This window comes from Palaemon carinicauda, chromosome 32 (assembly GCF_036898095.1).
Source record: "Palaemon carinicauda isolate YSFRI2023 chromosome 32, ASM3689809v2, whole genome shotgun sequence".
NCBI classification, from domain to species: Eukaryota; Metazoa; Arthropoda; class Malacostraca; order Decapoda; family Palaemonidae; genus Palaemon; species Palaemon carinicauda.
The window spans coordinates 77,478,077-77,490,267 of NC_090756.1; the positions used below are offsets into that span (position 1 = coordinate 77,478,077).

Below are 12,191 nucleotides of genomic sequence, written 5' to 3' on the forward strand. Positions count from 1 at the left end.
ACCAGAAAAAAAAATCCATTGTATTAATATTTGGAAAGAATAAAGAGGATAAGCCCTAAAAGGTAGAAATCTGAATTGTATCAATATAATCACGCAGGGGAATGTGTGGGTTGCAATCAAAAGATTTATCATAAATGCAGCATTCTGAAAAAGAAAAGAAAAATCCATTATATGAAATAATGAGATATGGTAACTTGGCAAAGTTGAGGTGTGTGACCCTAAGGATAAGGATAGGGAAGTGAGGAATATGGGGGAAGGAAGAGTACCCCTGGATACAATCCAGTTTATAGCTCGAAGGCAGGTACTCAGGATGGGAAAGAATAAGGAAAGAGGGAGAAAGAGAAGTACAGGAGAAGAATAAAAGAGACGGGCAGACCCTCTTGCGATGTTAGATAGGATTAGTAACAGTTTAAAAAAAAAAGAATAAAAGACATGCAGGGAGACGAAGGGTTTTTTTGGTTCAATGTCTAGCCCTGTTGCAGGATTATGTCTGTCTGACACCTATTTTGACGGATGAAAAAACGTATGATTTTGGAAAAGTTATGTTTGTGTGACCCTGGAAATGGGAATTATAATCTATGAAACTGTTGTAATCTCAACTACCTTAATTGGTCAGTGCTGAATGCAATAGAGGGTAATATGATTAAAAACCAGAGATTTTGCCATTAGAAAAAAAAGGATTCAAGTTAAAAAGATAATGAGGTTCCACAAAATATAGTAACAACAGAAGAAAATGGAGATTTTAGATGGTCCAATAAAATCTTATACAGGATGCTAAGGGGGAAGTGCCATAAATCTGTAATAAAAAAAAAATAAGAAAGATAGCAGGAAAAGGTAAAAATGCAGACTATACTAAATAAAAATTTCAAATCTCTTCATTAAGTACTTAAATGGGTAAATGATATTGTTCTTAACAGAATGTATAAAATGTTCCAAGTTGAACAAACCAAATGATCGTATAGTAAATTCAATCAATAAATTATTATTATTATTATTATTATTATTATTTGCCAAGCCACAGGTGCCCCAACAGGGAAAATAGCCCCGCGAGGAAAGGAAACAAGGAAGAATAAAATATTGCAAGCACAGTGAAAACTTATAAATTGAAATTTGTAACAAAGTAGTTCAAATTCGAGACTTGATAAATGAAAAATATTTCATTTTTAGAAGAAACTTAAGACATTTGTGTGTGTGTGTGTGTAAAGATAAGGCGGCCGGCAAAACAATCTTATGCTACCACTTACATACCATATTTAGATAACTCATTTATCTAATGATATAATAAAGATAAATTAAACTTGAAATATTATTTATAGTTTTGAGGATTGGGTAATATATATTCACATAATTTGAAATTTATAACTATAGTTAATTTGTTTCCATTTGGTTTTATCGTGTAACAAAAGTATTTATTTTAGATTTATTACTTTACATATATGATTCAAATATTTCATATCATTGGTTGGTGTAATCAAATTTATATAAAATTAAATATTGAATACGAATAAAGAGTTTATTCGAATAAAGTTTTTTTTCTAATTACCTGTAACATACCCTTGACTTGTTACACTAAACGACTGGAAACGTTACGTACAAAATAATGAGGACTAATCTTCTTATTTTTATATATATACAAATATATAGATAATTATATAGAATTATAAAGTTTTTAGGTTTTAAAAATATTTTTTTGGGGTGATTAGGTCAATAAAACCTTAAAATATAATAAAATAACTTATTTTTATTTAACCAACGGTACCCTTTCTGCTAAAGACTGAATGCGTTCCGTACAAAATAATAAGGAGAAATCTTTAAAACTCTGCTATATATTCAAATATATAGATTATTATATAGAATTATGAATTAATAAGTTTTCAAATAAATTTATTATTTGATTAAATCAATAAAATATTTAAATATAATAATATAAAAGCTTTAATATATAGCTATTTTTACATAGCTAACAGGCCCTTTTCCACGTCACCGTGGTTAGTAAACAAATGAGTCAAATGACTAGTGTCGTGTTAAGCCAGTTTGCCATGTAATCTACACAGTTGACGGAGGACTGTAGGCAATAAAACAACCCTAAACTACTTGGAGGAGGTCACCATCAGAATGATGGTTGACCCAGGGGCTGTGGCTGTGCTGGTGGTCACCAGTTTGGTGAGTATTTTAAAAAGAAAGGTTCGACTATTGAAGCCAATGGGAGACGGGCCATATTTCTATAACTAAATCGTATTTTGATTATTCAAATTTGTTTAATAGGTCATTATTTGATAGAGACTGCCGTATATATGTCTACTTAACACAAGTGGTCCCAAAGTCATATATTTTGTCTAATATATATGTGTAGGTAGTAATCCTGGCCGGTTTCACTGTAGGCCAGTGCAATATTAAAGGGGTAGAATGTAGTTGGTTGGACAGGCGATATTTTTCTTATTTCTTACCAAATCGTTTTTCTTTTTTGGGAAAATGTTCGGGGTGTATGTATGATAGCAGCCACTTGCATGTTTGATTACGGCCAACTTAGAATACGGCAGTGTAAGGTGGGTCGCAGGGTAGATAAGTAATTAAGGACACAGCTTGTATATATATATATATATATATATATATATATATATATATATATATATATATATATATATATATATATATATATATATACAACCAAAGGCTAGGTTAGCCAACATCTAGTTAAGATGTTTCGGTAGATTAAGCCAGTGTCAAACAATCCACCCGAACTAACCATCCCAATTTGTTATTAATTCTTTGGACATTATTTCAGGGATATTTTTAAACCCTTTTAATTATTTTTCTTCTCTAGTCACAAACCTTAAAATTCACTATGAAAAATAATGGCTTGCCTTATGATTGGGATGTTGATGGGTGGGGAGTACCAGGGTCTTCTGGCACTGTCTGGGAAGATCTGAATGCAAAGGATGGTCAGAAGTGTGAAAAATCTTATCTAAAAATATGTATAACAAACTATCCCCAAGTTACTATAAAGCAGCCCTTAGGATTTTTGTATTTATCAGCCTACACTGTACCCAGTTTGAAGGCTTTTTGATTGTATTATGAAATAGTAGAAAATTAGTTATGACATAGGAACTTATAATTGAAAGGATCTCTTAAAATGCATGATTTTGGACCCCATATCCTGTAGTTGGTGGCCAGTTTGACAGTTACAGATTTTAACTAAGAATTCCATTTTTGGTCATGCATTTTTCTGTATATATAATACTTTATCTACCTAAATACATGAACCATATATTTTTTATACTCGTTTTGTATTTTATCCATTTCTGGCCAAGAATATTGGGTAAATCGCCTTTTCATAAGTCCCCCCTTTATAATAACAAACAAGGAGGATCCCAGTGGGAAACCGGCATTTTGGGTGGGGAGAACACTCACAAGAAAAAAAAAGATAGTGATTTGCACAACAGTAGTGATCAGAAATGCATGATAAACAAGATAACAAATCGTAAAAATGGGTAATTTTGTATTGTATTATAGGGTGTGGTTTCGAACAGAAAATATATATTTTCCTATAGTAAATAACTTTATTTAACCGAATTTTCCCTTCATTTCAACCGCAAACAAACATCAACCAATTCGGCTAACTTTAAGTTGTCGAATTGGTTGCTGTTATTACGGATGAAATGAAGGTGAAAACCGGTTAAATCACGTTATTTCCTACAGGAAAACATATATTTTCTGTTAAAATGGTTAAATATAATCACCGTTGTCATATATGTTGTGTTAAAATATTTAATATAAGCACTTGTTCAACGGTGTCACTTCACTTACGAATGTACTGCGAACGATAACATTAGCAACGTTACCAATGATACACAGTGTTACCAACGTTGACGTATGGTACACAGAGTTACGAACGGTACGGTGATATTACTAGCGATAGCAATGCTAGATATTTCAATTCGAATTTTAAATAATTTTTCCATATAAGTTTTACACAAAATATAAAAAGTACAAAAAGGGTACAGAACCTAACAAACCTACCTAACCTAAGCTAGTAGTATGACAGGTCACAAACCTCAGGTATTTACTGAGAACGGTAAAGTTCTCCATGTTACGAATGATACACAGAGTTACCAACGGTACGGTGACATTACTAGCGATAGTAATAATAGATATTTCCATACGTATTTTAAATAATTTTTCCATATTAGTTTTACACAATATATAAAAAGTACAAAAAGGGTACAGAACCTAACAAACCCACCTAACCTACCCTAGGAGTTCCCCGGTCACAAAACACACATAATGACTATTGAGGAATGACTTACCTATATGAAGAAGACGTCGAAACTTGCGGATCACGGGAGGGTGAGACTGACGGCTTAACTCCTATGACTAGGATGTGGATGGTTGTGGGGCTAATGTTTATGTAAAAAGTGGTTTGCAAATAATATTATCTTCCATAGGGGTAGACGACTTTTTCCCAAAAATGTACCTTTATAAGAAGTAACGGTATAACCACAACGACGTTTCTTTTTGGTTTTAGGTACTGTATGTTGAATTCGATATTACAATAAAACATGTGAACGTCTTTCCTGTAAGATAGGAGGGAACGGCACTTGGGGCACTGTAAGAGTTATTAATTACGTTGTGTGCTTTCAGGAAATTATCAACATTGGTTGAAGAATCATAAAAATCACCATGGAATTTAGCAAATGATTATAGGTACGGAATACTGCAGCCATTACAAGTATCTATATAACTTCCTCCATCGTAAAATACGAAAAAAATAAATCTCACTTGAAATGACGGACACATTACTAGGACAAAGGTTTCAAGGGAAAAGGATTTGGTGGAAGGGGTATGAACAGACCACTTAAAGAGATAAAGGAAGGGGGTAGGAAAATATCAGTTGACAACTCCCTTGTGGAAACTTTGAATACGGATCGGTTCGTGATTGGTTAAGGGAAAAACAACTGAGTCTAGAGGGTAAACATAAATGAACTGTATAGGGAAACTAGTCCAGTGAAAGTATTTATGTGAAACCAGGGAGTGAAAATGAAATGACAAAAGAAATAAAAACAATATAGGAAGATAAAATGGAAAGTATGATAAATAATATTTAATGGGAATATGAACCGAGATGATTTTAACATGAATGAACTGGATAGGGAAACTAATCCAGAGCAAATATTTGTGAACCGGGGAGTGAAAAGGAAATAACAAAAGAAATAAACCCAATATAGGAAGATAAAATGGAATGTATGATAAATAATATTGAATGGGAATATAAAATGAGATGATTTTAAAAGGTATACGATAATAAAACGAGTAATTGGAGGGGGAAAAGCTTCTGTGTAGGAGGCGGGGTTTTTGCGCAGGTCGAAAAATGATATGCACGAACGTACATACGTACGGGTGCCAATGTTAGCATGGAATGCTAACATTTGATCTACATCAGACGTTGGCAGCACTGGTTACTGTATTTTTTCATGAAATAATCTTTGCAACGGCGCCTACAAAGTTGATCCAGATATACTGTTTTGTATTTTCCTCCGTTTATAATACATTCAAGAAGGTAATGTATAGAGAAGAACAGGCTTGTTTTACGATTATATATCTTTTCCCCAGTATGTTTTACCCACCCAAAATCCCGAGTTCCCACTGGGGGTCCCCCATTATCGTAGGATATAGATGTATATTTATTTCTGAAACTATTCATTTGCGACGGGAACGAGTGTCATTTTCGAAGAGAGCGTAATTTTTCCTATAAGAAAAAGTAGTTGTTTTCCTAGGTTACATTGCCCTGTAATACACTACAATAAAACCTAAAAATGTATGGTGCTTGTAAGTGATATGAAAATTTGTCATAAGTTTCAGCACCAAATACAAACCTTTCAGCTCTTTACTATGGAGAGATATATTTTGGCGACGGCTGAAACTATCCGTGATACTTTCAGCGAGGTGCAACAACCCTTCTCTAGCTGATGGTAGGCTAGTAGGGGTTAGACCAACTGCCCTGCTTACACATGCAGTAGCCAACACAAACCACTTTTTATTTTGGCTTGGAATAGAGCAGTGGTCAATTTTCTCCTGTTTGACACAATTTAAAAATCAATAATAAAACTAACTGGACTGAAATTCTATAACTTTCCTTTTTTCTCTGGTATGTAAGTGTGTGCATTCCCTTAGGAATGCAGATTTGTCCAGGCAATGAAAGGTGCCAATATGGCACCTTCATGTATGCATTGTAGACTGATCCTCATGCCCTTTGTCCTGTGTGCAAGGGGCACACTTGTACACAGGCGTCTCCATGTAACGTGTAGGGAGTGGCCTCCCTCCCCAGTGGCAGAGATTTAGTAGAGCAGGGAGAAGGAGGCAGAGGTATTCTTCATCTTGTGGTTCATCTTTGAAGTCAAAGAAAATCCTTTCACCTTACTTCGGCGGCTCAATCCTGTCACTCAGACTCCTCAGCCCGGACGGTCTTCTCTGGTGAACAATCGGGAAGTACCGATTACTTCCCCTGGAGAAGCAATTCAGACTTCCTCTGCAGGGGTGTCTTTCAGCTGACACGTTGGCTGTGGCCCTCCTTGGGGCTAACAGGCTCTCCAACAGAGGGAAAGGACATTAGCACCGGAACAAGGCCAGCACAGTTCCACTTCGTGGGGAACGACCTCTCCCTCTCTGGTCTTTGGTCTTCCCGTCTGCATACAGTATAACCGTTGACTCGGCCGCTGCAGGGGAATCGTCATCGCTCTGGACCCTCTTCATTCAACTATTGTTTTCACCTCTTCCCTTTTCCTATGGGAAACATGGATTATTGAGTGAAGGGAATGTGGCCTCTCAGAGCTTGACTACGGTCTTTCTCTTCTCAAGTTCGTTCACCTTTCAACAACAGTGTACTATTGGGAAGAGCACCTTTCCCATTCGCGGGGTGGGTTGCGCTTCCGATTGTTTGTCTCAATTATTTGTAGTGAAATTATAATTATAATTTTAACTTTTCAGCTTTTCTCCGTGAGGAACACTTCCCTTCGGAGGATCAGTGGTTCTCACTATTAGTGAATATTCTTAGTTGATTTAAATAATTGTAATTCCTTTTTTTTTTATTAAAGTTACTCTGCCCCTCCCTTCCCTTGTGGATGTCGACTGTGGAAGGAAGGGCGCAATACTTATTTTATGTTGTTCCCTCGCAGTTTCTCCCTAGGGAATTTTCTGTTAAATAATTAATTTTATTTTTTCCCAGTTAACTATGCAGTTTTTTCTTCATTCGACTAAGAGTGCTGACGAAGCAGAGGTATTCTGTTCATGCCTGGGGAATCTGCTGTCACTGCCGTCAATCGGAGGACGTCGTCTTGGGCGTCATCCCTTGTCTTAGAAGTACGCCCGTGACAACATGACCAGCACTTCAGATCATCTTAGAACGCTAACCAGGAGGTTCGCCTCCAGGGGTTGGACAACTTTCCCTTCCGAGGGAAAGTTTCCTCCCCAGATGTGAGGTTGTTTCTCCCTTCAGAGGGAGAACTTCCCACATCTTAATAAATTCATCGTCTCCGACTGCTGTTACTGACTTCGCCCAGACTTCTCTCCCCCCTTGCTGAGTCTCTCTTCCTTCAGGGGCGGAGCACAGTCTTAGGCAAGTCTCTTCTACGAAGTGTTCTCCTCTCTCGTTCGTGAGAGACGCCACTCATAGAGACTCCTCTTTGGAGGATCGCTACTGTTGAAGGTCAGCTTGCTGATCCACCGGCCCTAATGGGCGTCATCAAGTCTCTTCTACGAAGTGATCACCTCTCTCGTTTGCGGGAGAGGCCACTCAGAGACTCCTCTTCAGAGGATTGCTACTGTTGAAGGTCAGCTTGCTGATCCTGCGGCTGTAATGGGCGTCATCAAGTCTATTCTACGAAGTGATCACCTCTCGTTCACGAGAGTCCATTCATAGACTCCTCTTCAGATGATTGCTACTGTTGATGGTCAGCTTGCTGATCCACCATCCCTAATGGGCGTCGTCAAGTCTCTTCTACAAAGTGATCACCCCTCTCGTTCGTGAGAGAGGCCACTCATAGAGACTCCTCTTCGGAGGATCGCTACAGCTTGCTGATCCAACCACTTCACAGACTCCGATTGCTGTCTTCGTCTCGACTACTTTCCCCCCTTGCTGAGTCTCTTTTCCTTCAGGGGTGGAGCACAGTCTTAGGCAAGTCTCTCTTACGAAGTGTTCTTCCTTCTCGTTCGTGAGAGGCCACTCATAGAGGCACCTCTTCGGAGGATCACTCTGCTAAGGTCAGTTTGCTGGTCCACCGGCCCTCAGGGGCATCATCAATTCCTAATCATCCTACCAGCAGACCTACCTGCGCAACCTTGTGCTGCAGCTTAGTCCTACTCTTCTATGGACCTTTCACGGTTGCCATCGGTGGATGTTCGCCCTTCCAAAGGGCACAACCCAGTTCCTGATTGTCCTGCTAGCTGACCTGCCAACCTACCACGCGTGCACACCTGTCAACGGTCTTGCGCGGGCGCCCCATTGGTCTTCGCGCGTGTGTGCGCCGACAGTCTTCCGCGCGCGGACGCCGATGGTCTCCCACGCGTGCCATTGGTCTTCCCGCACGCGTGCCAATGGTCTCCCACGCGCGTACTCCAAAGCCTTCCGTGTGCATCAATAGTACTCTCACACACCCCCCCCTAGCGCAACCACTCACACACTTCGGCACATTCTAGGGACTGCACAAAACTACATAGTGCCTTACTGCGCGCCAGCGCTCTTCTGCTCTTTCCTGCGCCCTCCTGCGCAGTTGCAGTCTCAGATCCAATGCGCCAGATCTTGCCAAAGAGCCAGCGCTTGCCTGCTCTTCTGCACATTCACCGGAAACTGCGCTTCAGCAGAAACTGAGCACCAGCATATCCTGTGTGCCATCGCTCCAGTACTCTCCTGCACACTCGCACAATAGGCAGAAAAAAAGGAATAAAACTTTTTGGATAGGTCACCATTGTCCCATTCCTCTCCCCGCAAACGCATAACATGGCCCCCGGGAAGGCTTCACAGGAGGATTCAAGATCCTGAAGATTCCATCTTAAAAGGGGAATCGAAACAGGGAATCCTTGGTCCCTGTCTCTTCTGAAGTTTCTTTTTTCCTTGACAGACTACCCTCAGCAAACAGGAAAGCATCAACAGTCTGATCTCTAGTTCACGGTTTGCTGATGGCTAGTTCACAGTTAGCTAATGGCTAGTTCACGGTTTGCTGATCGCTAGATCGCCGATCACCAGATTGGCTATTGCTAGCTCAACGCTGATCTTTGACCTCTAGTCCCTCCAATGGTTAACGATCTCCGATTGCTAGCGTTCCAATCACTGATTACTAGTCAATAACCAGTCATCAGCTTGCTGATCACTAGATCACCGATGGGCAGCTCATCTTTCTTAGATCATTGAATTCAGCTCGCTGATCTCTGACCAGCCCATCTTCAGCTTGCTGATATCTGACCAAGCAGGAGGGACCATAGTCAGCTGGCTGATCTCTAGCTCACCATCAGCTCACAGACCACCAATTCACCGATCATCGGCAATTCGCCAGCAGTTCGTGACTCGGACTTATAGTCAACCTCTGCCCGTAGTTCCCTAGATCAGAAGGTATACAACATACTTCTCGTTACTGGCCGTTTGCCATCACTCTAAAGTGATTAGCAAACGTTCGACAACCCTCATCAATGGCTTGTTGACAGGGAACTACTTGCAAGCACTCTCCAACTGCACAGTAACCACGATACCCAACCATTAACCATTGATTAACATTCGCCAGATTGTTTCTATTCTAAGGAATAGCATCGATCCCACCAGTGCGCATGGTAGGGCTAAGCATTGCCTTCCTTCTGTTAGTTGAAGGAATTCTCTCTCAGGGAAGAATTCGTACTCTGGGTATCGTGTCTGATCCTTTACGACATGAGTCAAGACTCCAGCGTCAACAATCTAACCTGCAAAAGGATCCGCTAGGAGCTGTCCTTTTGGGTCGATGTTCACACCATGTTGGAGTTCGAACAAGGTCTCCAGGTCTTCATTTGCACTCTGGACCTAAAGGCCACATACTTCCAGGTCCAAACCATCCATCTAGGAAGGTTGGAAGATTCAGTCTAGACAATCAAGAAACACCACACTGTGCTTCGGTCTTCCCACTACACCCATCCTGGTCTCACAGGATTGGCTTCTGTCTCCTCCGTTTCGGGACGACTGACTGACCTTAGCAGACTCTGTGGCAACCTTGCGTTGCACCGGGACTTTTGAAGTCTTTTTACCAAGATCCAGTGATAAAGGTTAACCTGCGGAAGTCTTCCCTACTTCCCTCCCAGAAGACTGGTGTATCTGGGAATGATTCTAGACACCAATCTCCACAAAACCTTTTAAAAAACGAGAAGAACTCCCATCCCAGATTGACCTGAGTCTGATTGGAATCAGGCCCTTGATCCCCCAGGCATTCTGACCCCCATGGGACCAGAAGTTTGGACAAACCTCAAGGGATGGGTGTCAGTCGAGAATCTACAGAGCGGTGTAACCTTGTCATTCTTCCCCATCCCTCGGACTTGATGCTAGGCTTAGAACACACCAAAAGAAGAGGGGAGGGACCATAGTGCTGCACCACACGACCTCAGCCTTCTGGACAGAGTCCGAAAGTACCTTCACTTAAATCTCTTAAGAGATGGTCAATTTTCCAGTCCTTCAGCAGCCTCATCGGTTCCTAACAGACCACTGTGATGGACGACACACCACACCACATAGAGGCTCACATTAGCAAGCAAGAAGGAACTTGCTCGGAGCCTCTTCCAATCCAACAGTATAAACACTAAGATGAGCCAAAGTCTGTTCGGTACCACTATCAGCCCACTTCATTCCAGACTAATAGAATGTGCTCGCCGACAATCTGTGCACAGCATCTCAGATAAAGTATACCGAATGGTCTTTGGATCACCTTGTAGCCGACGAAGTCCCGACTTTACGAGGTCCTCCAACAGGGATCTGTTTGCAACACTCCTGAACCTCAGGCTGCCGTTGCTCCCCAGCCCTAGACCCCAAGGCTCTCTGGCAACAACGGTGGGTACAATAATGACGATTACGTCTCGTCCCTGTTTTGTCTGGAGAAGGGCACTCAAGAAGGCTGGAACATCGGTCAGCCTCTCAAGGACTCTCCTAGCTCCGCTATGGCATTACGCAGAATGGTTTCCAAACGTTTTGCAGCTGCTGATAGTCTCTCCAAGAGAACCCTCTCCACATCACAGACAACCCACTTCGACACCTACCACAAGCTATAGCTTTGCTATGATTGTATGCCTGGAGACTACCCAGTACCTCCTCTCCCACAGAGGCTTTTCGCAATAAGTTGCGAAAAGGTTTTCTAGATATCTGAGGAATTCTTCAGCATCAGTCTACCAGGCAGTATAACGTCTTGTTGGTTGGTGTCATGTGAAAGTGACTCTCTCCACTCGATACCTCTATTCCAGTAATAGCGGAATCCTTGAGTATATGCAAGAGGAAAAGACCCCTATTCAGTTTCAACAGGTAAAGATGATCACTCAACCTTGATCCTTCACCTTCAAACTGAAAGGAAGGGACATCCTCTCATCAATAGACCTTTCCTAACTCATACGGACTTACAACTTGCCTTTCTCCTGTCGGAATTGAGACCTTCCTCTCGGAACATGGTTCAAATTCTCCGATCTCTAAAGAGACCTCCTCATGTTCCACTTCACCAGACATTAAATTTTCACCTGGTTTAAGAAGACAATGTTCCTACACGCACTGACAGCAGCCATACGAGTCAAGGAACTTCATGGTCTCTCTTCTCACATCGCCCATTGATGAGAAGGGCGAAAGGCAATGTTCAGTTTCGTCCCTGAGTATGTCGCCAGACACAATCTCTAGAGGTGACGGATCCTACACAAGTCTCCACTCGATAACGGACGATCCAGATCATCCGTTACTGTACCCAGGGTAAGGTATGAGACTCAACCTTTAGAGAACAGCAACAGCCCACCCGGGTCCCTTCTCTTGTCATCAGCACTCGGAGAGACTAAAGGAGGATCACCAAAACATCATCTCAACATGACGACTCACGATGTCAGGGGCATAGCTATGCCCCTGGTCCTTCTTAGCAGATTACTCTGTGACGCAGGTTTTTAAATATTAAACTTAGCCGGTGAATATATAAATAGCTGACGTCTCCGACGGCCCG

General features: G+C 41.1%; 1 protein-coding gene across 1 annotated transcript in view; it reads left to right on the forward strand.

Annotated features, from left to right (window-relative positions):
- Window positions 1–1,976: 1,976 nt before the first annotated feature.
- Window positions 1,977–12,191, forward strand: part of LOC137625787 (selenoprotein F) — a 39,816-nt gene continuing 29,601 nt past the window's right edge. The window contains exon 1 of the mRNA XM_068356675.1: window positions 1,977–2,163. Within this exon, the coding sequence (XP_068212776.1) occupies window positions 2,116–2,163 (48 nt within the window). The 5' untranslated portion in view covers window positions 1,977–2,115. The remainder of the gene's footprint in view (window positions 2,164–12,191) is intronic.